General features: G+C 30.5%; 6 protein-coding genes and 1 non-coding gene across 11 annotated transcripts; 3 read left to right on the top strand and 4 right to left on the bottom strand.

Annotated features, from left to right (window-relative positions):
- Positions 1-1,372: 1,372 nt before the first annotated feature.
- On the top strand, positions 1,373-5,824 carry LOC109598263 (uncharacterized). Its single transcript, XM_020014135.2, has 8 exons — positions 1,373-1,835; positions 1,892-2,099; positions 3,176-3,352; positions 3,455-3,611; positions 3,696-3,876; positions 4,774-5,046; positions 5,099-5,323; positions 5,379-5,824. The coding sequence occupies exons 1-8, from the start codon at positions 1,728-1,730 to the stop codon at positions 5,673-5,675; spliced, it is 1,626 nt and encodes a 541-aa protein (XP_019869694.1). The 5' UTR covers positions 1,373-1,727; the 3' UTR covers positions 5,676-5,824.
- A 207-nt stretch (positions 5,825-6,031) lies between these two features.
- LOC109598268 (MOB kinase activator-like 1) lies at positions 6,032-8,711 on the bottom strand. The gene is made up of 5 exons (XM_020014142.2): positions 8,560-8,711; positions 8,292-8,458; positions 8,011-8,238; positions 7,078-7,241; positions 6,032-7,017 (listed from the first exon to the last, which is right to left on the bottom strand). Exons 1-5 carry the CDS (start codon positions 8,571-8,573, stop codon positions 6,937-6,939), a joined length of 654 nt encoding a protein of 217 aa, XP_019869701.1. The 5' UTR covers positions 8,574-8,711; the 3' UTR covers positions 6,032-6,936.
- A 69-nt stretch (positions 8,712-8,780) lies between these two features.
- LOC109598266 (iron-sulfur cluster assembly 1 homolog, mitochondrial) lies at positions 8,781-9,544 on the top strand. The gene is made up of 5 exons (XM_020014140.2): positions 8,781-8,937; positions 9,010-9,063; positions 9,117-9,192; positions 9,243-9,317; positions 9,373-9,544. Exons 1-5 carry the CDS (start codon positions 8,857-8,859, stop codon positions 9,474-9,476), a joined length of 390 nt encoding a protein of 129 aa, XP_019869699.1. The 5' UTR covers positions 8,781-8,856; the 3' UTR covers positions 9,477-9,544.
- LOC109598265 (uncharacterized) lies at positions 9,495-12,590 on the bottom strand. Of its 2 annotated transcripts, none has more exons than XM_020014139.2 (6): positions 12,425-12,590; positions 10,693-12,371; positions 10,588-10,642; positions 10,198-10,379; positions 9,915-10,129; positions 9,495-9,713 (listed from the first exon to the last, which is right to left on the bottom strand). In XM_020014139.2, exons 1-6 carry the CDS (start codon positions 12,479-12,481, stop codon positions 9,607-9,609), a joined length of 2,295 nt encoding a protein of 764 aa, XP_019869698.2. In that variant the 5' UTR covers positions 12,482-12,590; the 3' UTR covers positions 9,495-9,606. The 2 variants fall into 2 exon arrangements, with proteins under 2 accessions (XP_019869698.2, XP_019869697.2); XM_020014138.2 differs by having other exon boundaries at positions 9,915-10,141; positions 12,425-12,586.
- A 148-nt stretch (positions 12,591-12,738) lies between these two features.
- LOC109598282 (uncharacterized) lies at positions 12,739-14,948 on the bottom strand. 2 transcript variants are annotated; one of them, XM_049965026.1, is made up of 5 exons: positions 14,726-14,948; positions 13,588-13,687; positions 13,440-13,537; positions 12,988-13,111; positions 12,739-12,933 (listed from the first exon to the last, which is right to left on the bottom strand). In XM_049965026.1, exons 1-5 carry the CDS (start codon positions 14,784-14,786, stop codon positions 12,867-12,869), a joined length of 450 nt encoding a protein of 149 aa, XP_049820983.1. In that variant the 5' UTR covers positions 14,787-14,948; the 3' UTR covers positions 12,739-12,866. The 2 variants fall into 2 exon arrangements, with proteins under 2 accessions (XP_049820983.1, XP_019869715.1); XM_020014156.2 differs by having other exon boundaries at positions 12,739-12,918; positions 14,726-14,931.
- Positions 14,949-14,968: 20 nt separating this feature from the next.
- On the top strand, positions 14,969-21,192 carry LOC109598271 (prestin-like). Of its 3 annotated transcripts, none has more exons than XM_049965025.1 (13): positions 14,969-15,067; positions 16,116-16,216; positions 16,680-16,835; positions 17,548-17,658; positions 18,524-18,717; positions 18,793-18,957; positions 19,013-19,117; positions 19,179-19,312; positions 19,372-19,534; positions 19,947-20,123; positions 20,210-20,482; positions 20,543-20,897; positions 20,949-21,192. In XM_049965025.1, exons 2-13 carry the CDS (start codon positions 16,117-16,119, stop codon positions 21,101-21,103), a joined length of 2,088 nt encoding a protein of 695 aa, XP_049820982.1. In that variant the 5' UTR covers positions 14,969-15,067; position 16,116; the 3' UTR covers positions 21,104-21,192. The 3 variants fall into 3 exon arrangements, with proteins under 3 accessions (XP_049820982.1, XP_049820981.1, XP_019869705.1); XM_049965024.1 differs by lacking the exon at positions 14,969-15,067 and adding an exon at positions 15,635-15,935; XM_020014146.2 differs by lacking the exon at positions 14,969-15,067 and adding an exon at positions 15,942-16,056.
- Trnal-aag (transfer RNA leucine (anticodon AAG)) lies at positions 19,777-19,858 on the bottom strand. Its single transcript has one exon. It is a non-coding gene; the product is annotated as a tRNA-Leu (tRNA).
- Positions 21,193-21,452: the final 260 nt, after the last annotated feature.

Genomic DNA, 21,452 nt, shown 5'->3' with positions numbered 1-21,452 from the left:
CAAAAGTTCATATATTTACCTGTACTTGCAAATCATAAATACTTGTTGGTTGCCTGTTTAACAGTATTTTTAGATCAATATTATTTGACCAACTATACATGTTAATGTATATTAGCCGTCAATGTCATAAATTTAAAAATTTAAATTTGTTGATAAATTCTTAATAATAATCATTAATTGAATTTTAACAATAACATGTATGCAAATATTGTTAATACATACCATAAAAATGTTGTCTTATATTGTTGTTTGTTCACTCCTATGGGAGCAATACATTATTTCTTATTAAAATGTGACTTATAGAACCGCTCGTCCCTAACATACCTAGGCATTTGTTAAATAAAAAACTGCTATACAGAGGTTAAATCTATTTATTATGTTTGTTAAAACAGACAACAGAAGTTACAATCATCTTCAGCAACAATCTTGGCAGTCCTTGAACGTTACGACATGGAAATCCTTTAGATCTTCGTGAGATCTTTGTGTTTGGAAGGGTTCACGCATCATTATGTTCCTTTTGTACCACTGCACCAACGGACTGAGAGAGTATCTTGCCAATAAAAATAGCTTATCAACGAATTTATCGAATTTTTCAGTCCAATACTGAACCAAGGATTCGTATTCTCTGATGTTTTCACAAAGGAAAACACTGTTTACTGGCATTTTTACAATTTATGTCTTTTAAACTGAAAATTTTGTTAATGTCAAGAGGAAGTTCAAATTGTCATTTATAACGTTGCAGTTAATTCATTGTTTAATTTTAACAATTAAAATATTTAAATATTTTAATGTAATCGAATTGGAAAATATTAATTTTTTGATTTGTTTACTTGCTTAGAGATTAATTATAATAAATATTTTACAGGTAACATTGTATATTATAAGCTTATACATATCAAAATATCAAGCAAAAAATATTACATTCAAAAACGTAGCAAAGAGTAGGAAAAGTTGCCAACAGCATATTGGTTTTATATGAAAATGCGAAAACAGTGTTTTCTGTTCCTCAAACGGAAACATATTTAAATATTTGGAAGAGAAAGTGTGTTGTTTTTATTTATGTTATTTATTTTTCCCTCTTCGTCGTTTTATTAAATTATTTAAATATTATAAATAATATTACAATAAACTAGAAATTCAGAATCAATGATATGAGCCTTCTAAAGAATACATTTTTATGCTGAGAGGTATTGATAGGTGAAGTTCAGATTTATTCATACATGTCTCAGATTGTACCTCTACAACAAGATATATAACCTTAAAATTTTGTTTATTTATTTGTGTATAAAAAAGCAGAATAGAATAAGCATTTTAGCATTTTTGTAACATTCAATAGCACGTTACTTAAAATTAAATTCAAAGGTATTTCGGGATTCCCATGTGTAGGACTCACACTATGGTATTCTGGTGTAAACACGGCTTAAGCCATGCGATAGCCGGTAAGATCACGCGATGTGATGTCAATATTGATCTCAAAGATTACAAATTCGAAAACGGCGTTTTAATGCCAGGCTAATAAATTAACAACAAATACGTAACGAAATCTAGTCAGATAACTAGAGTTCATCAACAAATACCACCGATAGTACGCATGCAGGTTAGAAGCTGAGGTGGGGCGTTCAAAAACAAAGTTTACGGAGATATATCGCGTTATTACTAGTCAGTGTACCGCTCTGATTAGTCGGTTTGCACGGAAGTGACACGCCAATTATACTGTTACTGCAAAAATGGACCCAAACATTATTGTTGGACCCGAATTGGAACGAGTTGTGGAGGGAAACCTAGGAGAACTCCTCCTACTTCTCTTAAAAACTTCGGAAGAAAATGTTATTCAGGTAAGTTTCTCTTAATAACCCTCAAAAATAAACTAGTTTAAGCTTAATAATTTCAGATTGATGCAACTACAGGTGAAAAACTCCTTGCCAATGAATTGCTAGTCAGGGCAATCAAACTGGCTGAATGGTTTAAAATGAATGGAATTGGTGTGGGGGACAGTGTGACTGTGAGCAGTGAGAACCGACTGGAATTTTGCATAGTGCCAGTTGCTGCCTTTTTTGTCGGTGCAACATTTGCACCCATCAATCCTGATTACACACCACGTAAGTGCATGTTCACCTGATCATTAGAAGGTCCAAGGTTACTGATATGCAAGGATATATTTTTGAATTTGGGGTCAAAAGTCAATAGTGTTTTGATGGGCAATAGTTATCACAGTGTCCAATTAATAATCAAAACAATCAAAATTAATTTATCTGCTATTGAGAAATTTTATAAATAAATTTAAATTAAATGCTATAAATAAAAGTAACCTTCATTTTATTAAAAATCTGTCTGCTACAAAAATACACAAAATTATTTTTTTTTCTTGTAATAATACAGTAATATAAAAAACTATATTTATTATTTTAAAACCTATTATGAATTGGTATTTTTTTAGAGAATTGCATTAAAAAAAAGCTTTAAATAAACTGTGAAGGTAGTAATATTAAAATAATATGAATTAATTTATTGTATATTGAAAGACTTTTTTAAATTAACACACTATAGGCAGGTAGCAAAATAGTCCAAGCAAGTTGTTGAATGATAACTAAAAATAACAGATAATTCTTTCAATTCCGTATGTAAACCAATAGAGTTAAATTATCTCCCCGCTTTAAAAGTAAGTACATTCAAAAAGGTAATATATATATATATATATATATATATATATATATATATATATATATATATTCCACACATATGTAACTGTTACATTATATATAATCAGTGATTATTAATAACATAAAAATAAGCAAGTAATTAAAAGATTATTTTTATGGACAGTCATTTATGACCTCATGATTATTTATCATATACAATTTGAAAATATGACTTTCATAATAATTTTTATTGTTTGAATAGACTGTAATTTATTTTTAACATTTTCAAGTGGATTAATTGTGGTTCATTGATGTTTCCTATTATAAAAAAACAGTAGTAATTTTAGTAATATAGAATATTAAATGTAAATTATTTAGTTTTTAATTCATGGTAAACCACATTAGTTATGTCTCATATTATTTTTAATTGTTTTGTTTTCACAGACATTACCAATTATATATTTTTAATTACATATTTTTTGGAACAACTAAAATAGTGCACCTACATTTATACATTTTTTATGAATTATTCACAGGCGAGCTCCTGCATGTTTTGAGTTTATCAAAACCCAAAGTGATGTTTTGTTCAGCCAGAACAATATCCAAAATGTTGCAAGTGCAGAATGATCATCCCTATCTTCAAAAACTAATCCTTTTCGGCAATGAGACCAAACCAAACGGTCGTGTCGAATTGTTTAATGACATTATTAGAGGTGAGAAACCTGGTGTTAAATATAATTGAATTGAACATTTTAAAGTACATATAATTTTTTCTTTGTACACTATATACAATTGAAATGTTATTTACTATCCAGATGCCGATCCTGAAAATATCGACGAGGCATTTGAGGCAGCCGACTACGATCCTAATGAAGTCGTGGCAACTATCCTTTGTTCGTCCGGTACCACCGGCATGCCCAAGGGCGTCATGTGCACGCATGCTAGCATGACCGCCTATGTTGACATCGCCAGGTAGACATAATATGTTTTTATATACATATAAATATTTCTTTAATAAAATTATGTAGTAAAATTACATTATTATTGACATTTTAGGGCAGTAATGAAAGACATGGTGGAATCTGAAGATCCATCAGATGCCATGATGGGTCTAGTTCCTTTTTTCCACTCGTTTGGTTTTATGTTGATGTTCCTGAACGTATTGCGCGGTAAAACTATGATCGTTTTAAGTAAATTCCACACCAAAGTGTTCCTCGAAGCAATCGTTAAATACAAGGTAAAAGCAAAATTAAAAATCTTCTCTTCATGGATTTCTAAATTTCAAGGAATGTAGATAACTACTAAATTCATGTGTGGTCATTAAACATTTTAGCAAATTAATTAATTTAAACGTGGTTTAACGGATTTTCAGATGATTTATTCCAGTCTTTCCAAATTTGTTCTTTTATTTGGGACAATCTTAGACCCACCTTTTCGCTTTTCAACTCGTTTAAGCGTCTTGCTTCATACTTTTCGAATGCAGCTTTTAGTCTCTTTTCTGGGTGTCTATCAACATTTCTGTGGGTGTTGTTTAAAACAGCAATAGCTTCGTTAATAGTTCTGGCCACCTCACCTTCCACCTCTAGTCGATTAATATTTTGAACCAGGGGTGTTCCCCGACTTACAACATTTTTACCTTTATCTTCTTCATGTTGAATTGCTTTTTTATCAATTTCGGCACGAGTTACTTTTACTGGCGCTAATTTCTTCGCCTTAACTGTATTTGCTTCTTCCTTTTGTAGTAATGCTTTGATTTCCGCTTTTTTCTTTAATTGTTCCTGTTTTTTTCTATCCAGCTCTTCTTTCTTTTGTTGTTTCTTTAGTACTTTTTTGTCAGAGTCTTTACGCACTGTATTTTCTTGCTTTTCATGTTTTTTAGCTATTTCTGTGTCCTTAGCGATTTGCTTCTTTTCTTTTCTTACCACTGCTTTAGTATTGGGAGCTTTTTTCGACATTACTATTAAAATATCGTTTAAACACAATAATAAATTTATAGTTACGAATAATTTGTCAAATTTTAATACGTCAGTTTCTGAAATGCTTCATAGTTACTGTCAAGTCTCTCAACATTAACATACTTATTACGTTTGTAATAATAAGTATATGTTTGTATGTGACAATATTATGATTTTAGATTACTCGTTTGATCGTTCCTCCTCCGGTGTTACTTATCCTACTGAAGAATCCTTTGACCAAAAACTATGATCTGTCCCACATTAAAGAAATCAGAAGTGGAGCGGCGCCTCTCGGCAAAGACATGGAACAGGAACTCAAGGATCGTTTTAAGGTGAAGAACGTGTCGCAAAGTTATGGCATGACCGAAACCACTCTCGGTATTTTGATGACGCCACCGGGTGCTGGTAAACTCGGATCCTCTGGCAAAATTGTGCCTGGATGTGCCGCGAAGGTAAATTCTATGTTTGTTTATTAAACTATTTGAAATAATTTATGTATTTTAGATTATTGACGAGAAAGGGAACACTTTGGGTGCTAATAAAGAGGGTGAGCTGTGTTTCCGCGGCCCGCTTATTATGAAAGGCTACGTTGGTGATCCAGAGGCAACGGCCAACACAATCGATGCAGATGGTTGGCTGCACACTGGTGATGTAGCGTATTACGACGATGAAGGATATTTTTTCATCGTAGACAGGTTGAAAGAGCTCATTAAATACAAAGGTTTTCAAGTAAGAAAACTAAACAGATTGTGTTTGTACAAATATTTAATTCTAAAATATTTAGGTGGCTCCTGCAGAACTGGAAGCTTTGCTCATCACTCATCCGTCGGTACAAGACGCTGCCGTTATTGGTTTGCCGAACGATGAGGCGGGTGAACTTCCACTCGCTTATGTCGTGAAGAAATCGGGTAAAACGGTAACCCAACAAGAAATAGAAAAATTTGTTGAAGATGCGGTGTCACCGCAGAAGAGATTACGCGGCGGTGTAATTTTTGTAGAAGAAATTCCCAGGAATGCGACCGGCAAGATTTTGAGACGGGTGCTCAAGGAACGAGCTGTAAAACAAAAGTCCAAACTGTAATTGGAATCAATCCAATTTTAGGCCAATTGAACATTCTTAGTATTATTTATACTAGATCATTTTGTTTTTAATTTTATTTTTTCTTGTTTTATGCTATTTGTACGATTGTTTTTATTATAATTTAATAAAAAATAATTGTTTTAATTCCACACCTTACAAAGAAAACCCTGTGAATATTTATGTTACATGATTGCTTGAAAGTTTTTAAAATATTGTGAACTAACGATGGTTTTTAAATTTACAGTTTAATATTCACTGAAAATTCTGATAACTGATATTGGTACCATTTTAATAAAATTTCTTAAATTTATTTTAAAATACACTTTTATTTTGATATAATATTAATAAAAATCAAGTTATACTACAAAAATTTATTGTTCGTATATACAGAATCTTGCGTGTTAAGTCCACCGTCGGATAATCATTTCATTCATTTAAATACATTAAATAACAAAAAATGTAATAAAATAATCTTACAAAACAAATAAAACAAAACTGCTCTACATCTAGGTTCTATCGACAATATAATTGTGTATATCTCATGTGTCGAAAAATATGCTTTCTAAACACATCCGTGTAAGTATATTTTAAATATATAATTCTTAAACTATTTTTTAATGGTGTACAAAAAAAGCATGCCTAAACTTAATTTGTTCATGAACTACAAAAATCAATGTTAACAATCACTTCAATTTGTGATAGTGTTTCATTTAATATTTTGGAAGAGGATATTGCACTAACTAGAAGTAAACAGTCCGATTTATCAATATATACAACATTAAAGATATGTGCATACCATTAGTATACAATTGAAAATGTTATAAAAGGAACCCTGTAATCGCTATCAATGTAGACAAAGCAATTTATAAAAAAACAATAAATAATACTCATAACACAAACAAACCTTACAACTTCCATTTATAATAATCACTACTGTTATACCTATTATCTGTCTGTTTGTCTGAGTTGGTTCCACACATTAGTCTTCTCGTTACTGAAGGGGTTTATCAAAACAATCGCTAAAGAATGGAAGGAGGACTGGTTTGTCTTTTGATCGGCATCACCGATCGACATATCACTTGCCACAGTTTTCAACAACACAATGTTAAAATCAAAATTAAAATTGCCGCAGTGCAAAAATAAACGAAAAAGTAGCAGCCAATGTACCCAATAGATAAGAGATACTAGAAGCGCACGGATAGAGGCTGGGGATTAAATGCAAGTACACGGGCGTTCTAATTGTTGTCCTGGAAGAGGTACCTTATCGCGCATCCTTCGCCGTTAATTTATCGATCAGCTCTTGAAGTGGAGCCAGTTCTCGTCTCTCAATCAGGCTAAATTCCTGCAAATTGGAAACAATTTATTGTTGAACTAAAACAATAACGGAAAGTTAAAAGCTCACTTGTACAAAGAAGATAAAATGTTTGAAGGATGTGTTAAGATGGGCTTCCTCCCCAAGTTGCACAACCTCGCTGAAATGTTGATGATAGATGTGGGCATAAACACGAAACAATCGTTTGAGGATGGTCTTTGCGATCGTCAGGAAGTTTTTGGGAAAAGGCACGCCTGCAAATTCACAAAGTAAAATAAATCAAAAGAAAAAACTGTGAACAAGTAGTAAGCAAATCTGACAAGGCAGTTTTATTACTGATCCTGATTAAAATCAGTGTGCGACCTCGAAAATTTTAAAATATTTTTTACTTCTATAATATTAAATCAATATAATCAGTAACTGAATACATGTCATTTTGTAAAATTCCCAAATGTAATTCAATAATAATTTATGGTTCATAACATTACAATTCAAATTGCATAAGAATGCATAATGAATGAATAATGCTTTATTGTTATTGATAAGAGCAATGATGATATTAAATGTAATATCCTTGATATCTTTGACAAATATTTTCGGATAAAAATTTTTTTAGCATTTTAATACAATTTCAGAGACCAGAAATTAAATGTATATTTTTCAATTTTTAAAATTCAATATATTCTGAATATACTCACTCAATATTAATTAAATATTTCCCAATTGAATCGTATTTCTATAATTAAATGTAAGATTATAAACAATTATTGCTTTATAAAAGTAACAGACTTTCCTACAAAGAAAAATAATGACGCTGGGAATGTAATTGATTTAAAATGTTCTACAGAAAAAAGTAACAGTTTGTTAATTACTAAACAAACCACATTACTTCATATATCATTTTTAGAGGGGGTAGATAAGTAAATAAATTATGTGCATCAGACCATGCCTGAATCACCTAACCACATCCAGTGAAACTAAGAAAGTGGAGAATTATTGTTACACAACCATAATCCAACTCACCTATTTTTGATGGAAACAGCATTTCATCATCCAGTTGATCTTGCACCCAAGTCATTAAGTAATCTATATATTTGGGGGCTGAACATTTAATTGGTTTTTTCACTGTATGTCCATCAGCCCAATGGTATTCATATTTAGGTCCAGCTGACATTATAGAGCAACTGTCTTCTGTACAGAACTCTGTTATGGTGCCATAAAGCATATTTATTTGGTTAAAAAAATCTACAGCTGCAAATAAGCAAATTTAATAATTGAAATAATATAACCTGAGTATCTTTTACTGTTTACGGCCACCCATTCGTTGAGATCCTCGCCTTCTGGTAGCATAACAGCCAATCGTAGGTTTCCAGATCCCAGAGTTGCAGCAGCATGTTTCATTAGCTCATATTGATGAGTGCCTTCAGGGATATTCTTCTTTGGTTTGAAGGTTTTGGAGGAACGACTTCCACTAAAACACACAAACATTTAGATTGCGTTCCGTCTGCCCATGTATTTTCAGAAACGAGTTAAAAATAGATTGGCAATGAAACCGGGAAGGAAAATACTCACAACAGGAAGCTCATGTTGTACGATGCACTAGATGGTTAGAAACGCGAAGCGATCACAATGAAATCGCAAAGAAAAGTTCCAAGTTACAATAAACAACACACAACAATGGATTAATTGTCAATGACCTTAACAAATACAGATGTTTTAGTCATCCGCGTGAAAAATCAACTGGCCAGGCAGCCAACGTAACCTATATGATAAACTTTAGGAACTCTGCCATATCATAATGGTTTGTGTTGGCACAGATGTAACACTGACATTTAGCTGACATTTCAAAATTAACCAAAATAAATACAAATGGCAACAAAATCCGTAGCTACTGCGACAGTCCGCGCTGTGAAACGTAAACTTCTACCATCCAGGGCAGCTCTGGTTCTTGTAAGTTAAACAAAAAATTAAAATCAAGGTAGTTACATAAGTTTTTGTTTCATAACCTATATTTCGTTACAGACACCAAGGGCTGTTTCAAGAATTAAGGAAATTTTACAAGATAAAAATGAATATGTAAGTGATAAGGCTACACAAAATATAAAGTTAAATTAATTGTGTTTCATTAGATAGGTTTAAAAATTGGTGTTAGACAACGAGGTTGTAATGGCCTGTCATACACGCTGGACTATGCAACAAATAAAGGTATTTATTTGTAAGTATTAGTTTGTCACAGCTACAGTTCTCATTTTCAGAAAAATTGGATGAAGAAGTGATACAAGATGGGATTAGGGTGTTTATAGACAAGAAAGCACAACTTACTCTATTAGGTAAATTTATAATTTTTTAATTTAATTTCAATATGTTTATTTATATAAATTTTAGGAACTGAAATGGATTTTGTAGAGAATAAAATTAGTTCAGAGTTTGTATTCAATAATCCCAATATAAAAGGTACCTGTGGATGTGGAGAATCATTTAGTGTATAGTAAAACAAAGTGAACTAGTCATTTGTATATAGATATTTATTGAATAATAAAATTAGAAGTTATCTTAATATCACAATTATTATGAATGAATAAAACTGTACAATGATTATAAAATAGTTTTTAAAATGAATTATAGAAGTTTAGGTTGTTTTTTCAAAGCTGATATATCCAATATTTTTCCATTCCCACCAGACTGCAATTTTGTTAATCTGGATTTGGGCTCTAGTGTCTGTTTATCTAAAATTTAAAAAATATCTATTATGTTTAGATATATGTTACTAACAAAAATGTTATTTGTTAATAAAAATGCAAATTACCAAATCTAATATTTAAGTTTTGGTATATTTTAATAAAAGTAATTTAAATTTTGTTAAAAATGTTATCACACAATATTATTTCTTGTATTTATTGTAAAATTAATTATATAAGAATACTTACCTTTGTTACCAATAAGATTATATTTTTGCAAATACTGAACAGTAGCTATTGAGAATTCTGGTCTGTTTGACAACAATGCTGGACCTGTGGCACCGCCATTCACTGGTCCTGATCCTGTCTGTTTATATGTGACCTTAGCCAAATGTTCATCAGGCAGATATTTCATCAACAGTTGCTTCACAGCAAAACTGATCTCGGTGTCATTACATTCCTCACTATCATCAGTACTGCAAAAAGTTATATATATTGTGAAATAATCATTTCTAAAACATTAGGAATTTACCTTTGAGATGATGAAGATTCTTCAGCACCAGGAGGTAATGTTACTCCAATATTTTTAAGATGTTTAAGCGTAGCTTCCCGAACTTTTTGCATTTTCTTGCCTTTCAACGCCTCGCTTCTGACATCCGCCAGATTTTCTTTTGTCTGAATTTGGGCCCGTTTTAACACATTGTTTACTTGACTCTGAGAACAAAAATTAAAGCTATAATTAATGACAACTTTAATAAATAGTCTAGCAAAACATGTATAAATTTTAAGTGTTACCTAATAAATTTATTAGTAACTTTAACTATAATTTTTAATAAAGAATTATATGATTCAAATGAATGTTTTTTTTAAGAAATAATATATTTCTATTTTCCCAGCATTAGTTCTCAACATTTTCTCTTACCATTAAATTTTGATAAAATGTGGCTCCAATCTCAGATGTGGCTGATTCCTCATCACTAAAAATGAAACCTTTACTCACAAATATTCCAATTAATATTTTACTTACTCAGAGTCATCATACTCTTCAAAATCATTAATGCGTACACTTGGCTCAGGACTTGGACATGTCTCCCTAACTTCTAATGGCTCTTTGAAATGTAGTGAAGTGTCTTCACACTTTTTTTCATTCTCGTCTGTGCTCTCAGTCTCAGTTACTTCAGTCAATTTTGGCCCATGATTCACATACTGATGCTTATTGGGCCTTCTAAATGACACTTCAAAACTAGTCATCATAGAAAATTTGGGAATGCCTCTTTTATTCATGCCTTGTGGTATATTCTCATGCTGTGTACTTGTTACATAGTTTTGTGCCTGTGGTGGTACAGGTTCAAGTTGCTTTAAGGCATGCTCTCGTTCCATAAATGAAGAAACCTGTTTTTGTAAAAGTATCAGTTGCTCATTTTGCTGTGAGATAATTTTCAGCAAATCTTTAATTGTTGGTTCACCATCCTTTTTTACTGTTTCCTGTTGTTTATTGACAATTATACTTGTTTGTGTCGAGTTATCACATTTTTGAGGTGGTTTATAGTTTTGTTGCATTGATGGCATATAATCATTTGGTTCATCATATTCACTATTCATATTTGTGCTATTTCTTTTTACAATTGGCACAAATTTTTCAGTGTTGTGATAATTCATTTGAATTTGTGATGCAGCATCACATTTTTTAGGTGTTGTATAGTTTGGCTGTACTATAGAAGGAACACTTTTTTTAATTGGATAAGCTTCTGAATTAATAAAATTAGGAGAATCTTTTTGCCTCTCAATAGTATTACAATGTTCATTAAAATTCCTATTCGTGTTTGGGACATAATTTTCAGTACATTTAGGACTTCTTGAGAAACATTGCAAATTGTCATCACTTTTATTAAACATACGTCTTACATCATTCTTAATAATTGGTGAAGTTAAATCATTCTTATTAAAAAGAGGTCTTGTGTCATTTTTAATATTTGGTGGAGTTTGCTGATCACTCACTGTTGGTGATAAAATATTCTTACTTTTTGGTGTTTTCCGTTCATTTACATTTTTTATCTTATCACTATGAGGTGAATTTTTAGCCTCAAAATAGCTATAAATGTTGAAATCACCAGTTGTTTCCTCCTTATTTTTTTGAGATTCCAAGAATTCTTTGTATGTTTTGGGGGGATCATTTTTTTCTTTGACATTTAATGCAATCTGCTCATCATTTTTACATTTTGGCATGTTACTGATAGGTCTATGTGGTGGATCAATGATACTCAAATCCAAATGACGATTGGGAACATTTGCCATATAAATTTGATCAAAAGTCTTACCATTTGTTCCGCCCATGTTTGATGATTTGTTTTCACTCATCAGACCCATATCAGATGATGTGGTTTCCCCCATATTTCCCACTTTTGTTGCTTTGAAGTTTTCCCTCAAATCTAAGTTATTCGGAAACTTTGGAGAAACACTTTTGACTTGTATAGGTTCATAAGTTAAAGAAGGTCTTTGTTGAATTGTAGGGCTCTCAAACCTAACTTGTTTCTTTAAAATTTGAGAAGTATTTTGAGGGGCACTCATCCTGTTATAACCCATGTTTTCTTTATTCATTAATTGATTTGATGTCCATCCAGAATACGGTAAATTACCACCATACTTTTGATTAGTTTGTTCATTGCAAAGCAATGACACTTCTGGTACTAAAGTAGAGGGTAAAATCTAAAATATTGTAATTTAATGATAATTCAATTAACAAATGTCTAAAATTTTACCCTTCCCGACGCCACAGGGGCGGGAGCCTTTCTAGGTGCGTCATAAAATGAATCCATTGGAGTAAAATTTATGTATATACCACTAAAGTCAAACAAGTAACAAAAACATAATTAATAATTTCAAATTCAGTGGTCTCTTCAAAATAATTCGCCGACAAAGACACATAGATTTGACAATAAGTACGCTAAAAAGAGATAGCAATAAAAACCGTTACACGTGTTTGCAAGTGATCAAAAAATCAAATTTGAAACTTCGGTACAAATGAACTACTTTTATAAAGTCGTTTAAATTTGAGGTAAATAAGACAAACGAGCTTCATTAAATTTTTATTTATGAGAGGTATAATGGGAGTCTTCTATTGAACTGGTTTGTACATGTTTTTGTTAATCTAGGACGGGTAGGCAATTTGTTTATCACACGCACAGCATCCTGTTTGGTACATTACGGTTTTTTGTCAATCTTATTTCGAACTGCTTTTGCTAATGCCTTATCCCTAAATAATAATTTACTTTATTAATATTTATATACATTTCATATCAAAAAAGATTCAAAAATAACTTACGATTGATGAACATAAATACAATAAAATATCACAGTAATTGTTGCGAACGCAACAACACCAAGGATAAACAATCCCGCAATTGCTTGAGAGTAGAATATAAAGTTTTCCTTTTTTTCTAGATTACCTAAGACATATTTCATAAATATATGGAACATATAATGTAATGATTTATTCTAATTCGAAAATAGTCAATTTATAGAAAAAAGATAAAGATTCAATTCTTTGGTTTCCAGCTAAATGATTTAACATGTAGTATTCAGACACGGTGGAATAAAATATAATATCTCATACTTCAGCGTTCTAGCCATACAAGCTAATACAAAAGCTAGTTTAATTGTTAATTGATTGTTATTGATTTTTTTATGAAAAATGGCTTTTCTATTTTAAAATACTGCTTTTTTCTATAAATGAGTATTGTTAAACATCTCATGGTTAGAATTAAAAGTTTCTACCTAAATTGTCTACCTCTTCGGTTACAGTATTGTTGATGATATATGAAGAATTAAATACTTGCACACATCCCGTTGTCTCATTATACCATACGTGAAACCTAAAATGACAGATTTATTGTTTGCTAGGAAAAATTGTCGTATCACTTGCTTATCACAGGCACATCTCCAAATGTCGTACTTATCCTGCAAACATACATATCTGTGATCCGAACAATCTTCGGTACTATTGCAAACATCTCCCCAGTTTGCTAAAAAAATATAGATCAAAATTTTTACTTATTGCATTTGATATGTTTTTTTTCAAAATTATTATATTTTTAATTCTATCCAAATTATTTGAGCTTTTATTAACTTTTTTTTCAATGTAAAGCATGAAAATATCCACTTAAGAAATGTTTCGTTTATTAGCCCAAAACTAAATCCTACAGGGTAATTTATTAGGCATGAAAATTGAATAAATGAAATAGGTATGTACCAAAATTCATAAAAAAATTATGCATATGCATAATTCTAAGTAAAAATAGAAACCATATATTCTTCTCATGATTTTATTTTTTTGATTAAGTAATCTCTAAAATAAACTGTTAAAATAAGCACAAATTATATTATTTTTCAACAAGATTTGAAGATTTTTGTTCAATATATTTATATTATTATTATACTAATAGTTCTAAAATTCAAATGTTCATAAATTTGTGTTAGAAACAATTATGTGCGAAAATTATCCCAGAACAATTGAGTCAGGTACTCACGAACTTACGAGATATAATAAATGTATTGAATTAAACGGTGGATTGATGGAAACGGATATAAAGAGTATTAGTGTAAGTATAGCATTATTAGTACAATATTCTAATATGTTTGAAAAATAAGATATATTTTCACAGAATTATCTCAAGGGGTACCATTTGCTAGTACGATATCTTCAATTTTTTTGCCTAAAAGATTACCCAGTAGGTTTTGGTTTTGGGCCAAAAAACGTTTTTATCTATTAAATAGATATTTTCATGCTTCCCAATTGGAAACAGTTTTCCAAAATTGGGCAAAAAATATCACATTATATATTGCTAATTGCTTCTGGTCACAGACATTTAAACTGATAAGAGAAAAGTTTAAAAAATACATGGTTTTGTGTAATTTTAATAAACAAAAAATATATAAATATTTTTAAAACGTTGCTTGCTTATTTTTTAACCCGGACCTTAATCTCTGAGAAAAAAATAGTGCAATTTATCCGCAAGATTTAACTACTATTAACAAATATCTATATAATAAATGTTAATTACCTGGAAAACAGACGACAGACATGAAAAATTGCAAAACATATAGTAGCGCAATGTTGAACATTATTTTCTATTTAAAATATTTAATATATGCCAAGATATTTCTTAAGTTGTATTTAAAAAATGAATGGCTGATTTATGTTGTATGTCAGACCGTAAATAAACACTCCAACTCTAAAATTAAAATAACTTGAATCTGCGGCACGAAAACTCACAAGTCACTGTTGGGGAAGCTCAGGTCAGAAATTATGTTGGCAAATTTTTGAATTGTTTTCCCTTTTTATTTTTATCCCTGGACTCACGAAGTGTAGTTAAATCAGGTGCATCAAAGTGGGTTAATGAATTGTGAGTTTATATTTAGCCTCATTTCAACAATGGGATCTTTCAAACGCGGATAGATAATGAAAATCTAAGTCGTAGTATTTAATTAAGTGTCTATAATCAAATTGAGTAAAATGTAAATCACTTTAGAATAGCTGATTTGTTGAAGGTTATAGCTGTGTGTGTTCAAATTGTGACCCACCAAGTTGTTTTTTACCCTAACCAAATGATATTACATACATTATTCGTTTTTGTGTGAACCATATTCCATCTTCATTACACAAAAATGTGCAATATTACATTAATATACGTTTGTAAAAACTAAAATTGTAACATTCACTCAATTTATTTATTTAATTTAGTAAGAAGTAGTAAAAACAATGGTAGTTTAAGATAATGTAGCATGATAAAATAATTTTAATACAAAGTAAATGTATGTATATATTAAATTAAAAAATTGTAAATATTTATAATTCAATTTAAAAATATAATATTTTGTAAGATGGAAATATGCCAAAATAAATACAGCAAAATTTTATTAAAAACCAGATTGACAATAAAAAGCACTCAGCTACTCGTCTACTTCATATTTGGTAATATCAAATAAAGACAAATAGCGTCACAAACTTGTGTACACAATGAGCAAATTCGTCAAGGGACTGAGCAAACAGAGCGAATAAATCACATTTATCCTTTATCTTGACATGTTTAACAAAAACAGCATCATTCTGAGCACGTTCCGGTCCACTACTTCTCTTTGCCTCTTGCGTAAATCTCTTTCGGGTGAAGGATAACACAAGAGAAAAAAATTAAAGTTGCGAAAATCTTAATAGTGAAAAATAAAACACAAACGTAGCGATCCCACCTCGTTACCTCCACACCGAACTGGGAGGTAATTAAAATGGTTTATCAATACTTGTTAGTCATTTTCTTTCATTAATGGTCGTGGTATTTGGTACGGTACGGTAATATCGTACACACCAGTTACACACTGACATAATGATGAACGCCAAGTGGGTATAGCTTCGGATGGTTTTGTTTTAATGTTTATTGTTTGTTTTGTGATTGAAAGGATGGAAGAGTATCTGGCCTCCAATATCAGGATCGAGAGACCAATCTACGAACAGGACCAAGTCAGGAAGGATTTTCAATATGAAGCTGACGGGGAAAAATGTAAGTCCACACAAATCGTTAAAGAAATACTAAATTAAATTAAAAAATAATAATAATTTGTAACGTGCAACTTTCCCCATTAAGTTTTAATTATAAAGTAATTTGTGTTAATGTATCTTTTCGGATTACCGAAAAAGTGTAAATGACCTCTTATTTATACTAACTATAGTAATAAATAACTTTAAATAAAAAAAAAATAGATGAAACTTATAAATGATTTGTTCAGTTTTATTTGGCACGGCTTGACGGAACACCCGTGTTAAAATCTACTAATAAATAAATTTTATATATAAATTTATTTTATATTTTAAATTACATTAAATATATTTCTTAATAAAACATGTCAACAACATTATGTAGTGTTAATATATAACATAATATAAACGTCTTATTGTGTGTTATTTGAAGATTAGCAAAAGAATAATTAATTAAAAATTAATTATCATTAACTATTTTTTCTCAGGTTCTGCTTTCGATTGTGACGAAAACTTGACACTGAAGAAAGGCCTTTTGAGATTTATCCCTTCAATCAGCTGGTTGTCCCATTACAGGTGGAAAACTGATATTTTGTCCGATCTGACTTCAGGATTCACAGTAGCAGTAATGCATATACCCCAAGGTGAATGGTATACAAATATAATTTACATATTTGACTTAAGCACCCATTTTCGTTCTTATCTCTGCCTAATTTTTTTTACGTTCGTGGTCAATTTACTTTGATAGATAAGAACAATGGAATTTTACATTGTTTGATTGTTTTTATATCTCACACAAAGCAAAGATATATAATAAACCTTGTTTATAGATTTAGGATTAAATTCATAAGATGTAAAATAAGTGATCTAATTCAAAATTCATGCGTCCCTGTTCTCAAAAATATGAACTTATTTTGTAATTATTATGTAAAAATAAAGATAAATGAGAGCAAAATATTAATGAAATAAAAACAGATTCGTTCGTTCATTTTATATTTTTTTTACAAACATTATATCATCAAGATAAACAAAATAAATATATTAATGAAATCGTTTGAAATTAAATTAAATTATTTAATTTTTATTTTGCTGGCGTAATTAGTTTTATTATCACTTCAGTAGTGACGCATTGAAATTAATGTCAATAAAATTATTAAATTTTCAAAATTTTTATTTTAAAATCTATTTTTATTAATTTTCATATGAAAATCAATATTATTTTGCTCCTATGTGTACATGTATTATTCACAAACCTATTTTAAACTAGTTAAATATTGTAATTAATATTAAGAACTAAATGTTACAATTATTTTTAAAAGTTAAAATTATAAAAAATGTTTTTAAAAATATTAACAGGTATGGCATATGCACTTTTGGGCAATGTTCCACCAGTTATGGGAATCTACATGGCATTCTTTCCTGTTTTGGTGTATTTTTTTCTGGGCACTTCCAGGCATAACTCAATGGGTAAGTCATGTTATTAATTTCAAACACTATTAACAATTAAACAGTTTATAGTTTTTGTGTGCGTAATTGTAGCTGGTTCAATGAATTGATTGCGATATATTCATTGCTTCTTTTGAAATTCACAACGTCGCCTTGATGTCGTACCAAGGTTTTTTGTATATGAATTTAATAATTAATTAACGTTCATTAATGCAAATCTGCAGTGGCCGATATCGTTCTTCCGCAAAAATAAAATAAATCACCATTACTTACTTATATAGAAACATATTTTCAATAAAATTTAACAAAAATTTCTCAGAAAACCTCTTTTTTGTAAAGAAAAAAATAAAAATTATTATTTTATGATTTTTTAACAATTGCAATTTTTTTAGGTTTTATTTTGTTTTTTAATATTCCATTCAATTTTTTTCTTTTTTTACAAATTTTTAATTGATTTTATTATTTTAATACGATTTTAATATGAAAATTTAATTATTATTATTACGATTTTAATATGAAAAAACTAATTTTGTAACTGATTTTCACAAGATGAATACCATTAAAGTCAAGTCAAGTCAAGGCATATAGAGATTTCACTTATAATGTGGTGTTCAGTTGTTGATAAAACTGCTTAAATGTACGTTTTGAAAACATAATTAACGTATTTCTCAACGCCAACCACGAGTACATTATATTACAAGTTACTATGATTAAGGATCTAATAATTACTGATTGGAATTTGCAATTTTTTAGAAATGGTAAATTACATGTTAGAATTATGCAAAGTTGGATTTTATTATGATAAAATATTGATTTCGTAACAGATTATTTTACTTTATTTATTAAATGTTGGGATTTTGAAAAATTATTTACGTTTATTGCTTAGGTACATTCGCTGTAGTATGTTTGATGACTGGAAAGGCAGTGCTGGAACATAGTGATCCCAGTTATTTTGCCAGAAGTATGGATATAAATGCGACTGACAGTAATTTTGATGCACCTGCAATAAAACTTGTACAGCCAGGATATAGTCCTGTTCAAGTGGCAACTGCTGTCACATTTGTAGTCGCCATTGTTCAGGTATAAAAACTTTCACCAACAAGTGAATTATTATTATATCAAATATCTTTTTATTTGAAAATGTTGATTTTTCAGCTAGCTATGTTTTCCCTGCGATTGGGCGCCGTTAGTGCCTTGTTGTCAGAAACACTAGTCAATGGATTCACCACTGGGGCAGCAGTTCATGTGTTAGTTTCGCAGATTAAGGATCTCCTCGGATTGCGAATTCCAAAACACAAAGGATATTTCACCGTTATTAATGTGAGATTGATTTAAAGTCAGTAAATCCTGAAAATTGATTGATTTTGTTTTTTAGAACCTGATAAGTATATTCAATGAAATCGGCAATTATAATGTAGCTGCTCTGTTAATTTCCGTTATTACAATCACGGTTGCTTCTATAAACAACGAGGTTTTAAAGGTAAATGATTACTTTAACGAAAGAAAGATGGGACAGATGTTTAAAGTTGTATATATTTTAGCCAATAGTAGCAAAGAAATCGTCTTTTCCTGTTCCCATTGAATTGATTGCAGTTGTCGTAGGTACTCTGGTTTCTAAATACGGAAATCTTCCTGAAAGTTACAATGTCACCACAGTAGGACATATTCCTAGCGGGTAAAACCTCTTCCAATTTTTTAATTTGTGTTTAATGCTGAAATATTTATTTTTTATAGGTTACCTGAACCTGCAATACCTCAGTTTTCACTGATGCCTAGTATAATAATGGATGGGTTCACAATTGCTGTCGTCTCCTACACTATTACACTTTCAATGGCGCTGATCTTTGCTCAAAAATTGGATTATGAAGTTGATCCTAACCAAGAACTTCTTGCAATGGTAGTAATCACAGACGATTTTTTACATCTTACATTAACATGTAAAAATAATCATATTATTAAAGAAAGAATAAGTAACAACATATTTTCCCTGTTGAAGGTACACTGCTCTATTATATCTAGAGAAGATTGTGTACTTTCCTGCGGGTTTACTGATGTTAATTTTATTAGCCAGATATTCATATTACACAGAATCCATATGTTTCCTTTTTATACACATATATTTATTTTATTACAAAAAGTTGGCAGCGGTGGGATTCGAACCCACGCCTCCGAAGAGACTGGTGCCTTAAACCAGCGCCTTAGACCGCTCGGCCACGCTACCTTGAGATTTTATTAATTAAATTAATACCTCAATTTTTCTGCTCTATTTCTCATAATTTGTTAGTTCCTTATATTTTCTATAATTTTAGGGATCTGGAAATCTAGTGGGATCGTTTTTCTCGTGTATGCCAGTAACAGCCTCTCTATCCAGGTCGTTAATCCAACAAACCGTTGGTGGAAAGACACAAATAGCTTCGATCGTATCCTGTAGTATTTTGTTGTGCATTTTGTTGTGGATTGGACCATTTTTTGAGCCTCTACCAAAGGTGCAACTTACTTGTTTTATATTAGTTTATTTATATCTATATAACTTCTTTTTTTAATTATTCATAACAAAAGTAAATTCTTTCAGAGTGTCTTAGCTAGCGTGATCGTAGTAGCATTGAAAGGAATGTTAATACAAGCAACAGCTCTGTTAAATTTTTGGCGGCTAAGTAAAATGGACGCTATCGTGTGGCTGATCACCTTCCTGACAGTCATTGGCATTGGCATTGATGTTGGCCTTCTTGCTGGTGTCATAGCCTCTCTCATCTCCATACTTCTACTCACATTTAAACCATACACGTGTCTACTTGGACATATTTCACGTACAGATCTTTATCTGGATACCAGTAAATATAAGGCGGTGTGTGCTAATAACAAAATAATTAAAATATGAATACTACTTATAAATGTTGATTTTTAGGCTGAGCAAATTCCAGGAATAAAAATCTTTCAGTACAGCGGAGGAATTAACTTTGCCACCAGAGGAATATTTAAGAATGAATTGATTAGGAGAGTGGAAATTAATCCACAAAAAGAAATTATATACAGGACAAAGTTAGCAAAGTATGCAAAATGTTTGGAAGCTGATGATCGATCCAAACCAAATTTAGACAAAATTGAGAGGGTGCAGAAGAAAGTCAACACCGATATTCGTTGTATCATTCTGGATTTTTCTTCGTTGAGTTACATCGATCCTTCGGGTGTAACGATGTTGAAGAACGTTGTTGAAAGTTATAAAAAATTGGATATTCCGATATACGTAGCTGCAACTTCGGGTAATTAAATTTTAAATGTTTGTATTTGACATTACATATTTTGTCTTTTAGATCCTGTTTACGAAATGATGGAAAAATGCAACCTGATCAACACGAAAACTGCCTTAATACGGTCGTTTCCAACGGTACATGATGCTGTTCAAAGCGCCACCGATATTTTCAATATTAATCTAAATTCCAACATTTCCATAGTCAGTAGGATCTGAACGATGTAATTTAAATATTGAACGAATAATTATTCGTATTGTAAAACCAAAAAGTACAAAATGTATCAAATAAAAACTGTGATATTCTTTATTATCTTTCATTTATTATTTATTATTTCGATAATACCTAATATTCCTAAAATTTACAAACAACAAAATGTTATACTATAAGAAATTTTTATTATGTGTAATTAATATTATTAATATTTATTACACCTAATACCACTTTCGTGTTGTGACTCCATCGTTCCACCAAATAACGAACTTTTTTATGCAAATCAATTTTCGAGAAATATTATTTTAATTAACAAAATAAAGTTACTTTATCATTAATATACAAACCTGTAAA

The sequence above is a fragment of the Aethina tumida genome, chromosome 3 (genome assembly GCF_024364675.1).
Source record: "Aethina tumida isolate Nest 87 chromosome 3, icAetTumi1.1, whole genome shotgun sequence".
NCBI classification, from domain to species: Eukaryota; Metazoa; Arthropoda; class Insecta; order Coleoptera; family Nitidulidae; genus Aethina; species Aethina tumida.
The sequence above is the reverse complement of the archived record's forward strand: the minus strand, read 5'-3'. Positions and strand labels throughout refer to the sequence as shown.

Coding starts and splice junctions, on each gene's coding strand:
- LOC109598263 (XM_020014135.2), top strand. CDS start 1,728: ATGGACCCAAACATTATTGTTGGACCCGAATTGGAACGAGTTGTGGAG. Junction 2,100..3,175: donor CAATCCTGATTACACACCAC/GTAAGTGCATGT, acceptor AATTATTCACAG/GCGAGCTCCTGCATGTTTTG. Junction 3,353..3,454: donor GTTTAATGACATTATTAGAG/GTGAGAAACCTG, acceptor TTTACTATCCAG/ATGCCGATCCTGAAAATATC.
- LOC109598271 (XM_020014146.2), top strand. Junction 18,958..19,012: donor GATATTTCACCGTTATTAAT/GTGAGATTGATT, acceptor TTTGTTTTTTAG/AACCTGATAAGTATATTCAA. Junction 20,483..20,542: donor ATACCAGTAAATATAAGGCG/GTGTGTGCTAAT, acceptor GTTGATTTTTAG/GCTGAGCAAATTCCAGGAAT.
- LOC109598266 (XM_020014140.2), top strand. CDS start 8,857: ATGGCAACAAAATCCGTAGCTACTGCGACAGTCCGCGCTGTGAAACGT. Junction 8,938..9,009: donor CCAGGGCAGCTCTGGTTCTT/GTAAGTTAAACA, acceptor ATTTCGTTACAG/ACACCAAGGGCTGTTTCAAG. Junction 9,064..9,116: donor TACAAGATAAAAATGAATAT/GTAAGTGATAAG, acceptor GTGTTTCATTAG/ATAGGTTTAAAAATTGGTGT.
- LOC109598268 (XM_020014142.2), bottom strand. Junction 7,242..8,010: donor GCTGTTTCCATCAAAAATAG/GTGAGTTGGATT, acceptor GTGAATTTGCAG/GCGTGCCTTTTCCCAAAAAC. Junction 7,018..7,077: donor ATTTTATCTTCTTTGTACAA/GTGAGCTTTTAA, acceptor TCCAATTTGCAG/GAATTTAGCCTGATTGAGAG.
- LOC109598282 (XM_049965026.1), bottom strand. CDS start 14,786: ATGTTCAACATTGCGCTACTATATGTTTTGCAATTTTTCATGTCTGTC. Junction 13,538..13,587: donor TGGAGATGTGCCTGTGATAA/GCAAGTGATACG, acceptor CTGTCATTTTAG/GTTTCACGTATGGTATAATG. Junction 12,934..12,987: donor TGTATTTATGTTCATCAATC/GTAAGTTATTTT, acceptor ATATTAATAAAG/TAAATTATTATTTAGGGATA.
- LOC109598265 (XM_020014138.2), bottom strand. CDS start 12,481: ATGGATTCATTTTATGACGCACCTAGAAAGGCTCCCGCCCCTGTGGCG. Junction 12,372..12,424: donor CCCCTGTGGCGTCGGGAAGG/GTAAAATTTTAG, acceptor ACAATATTTTAG/ATTTTACCCTCTACTTTAGT. Junction 10,142..10,197: donor GAATCTTCATCATCTCAAAG/GTAAATTCCTAA, acceptor AACTTTTTGCAG/TACTGATGATAGTGAGGAAT.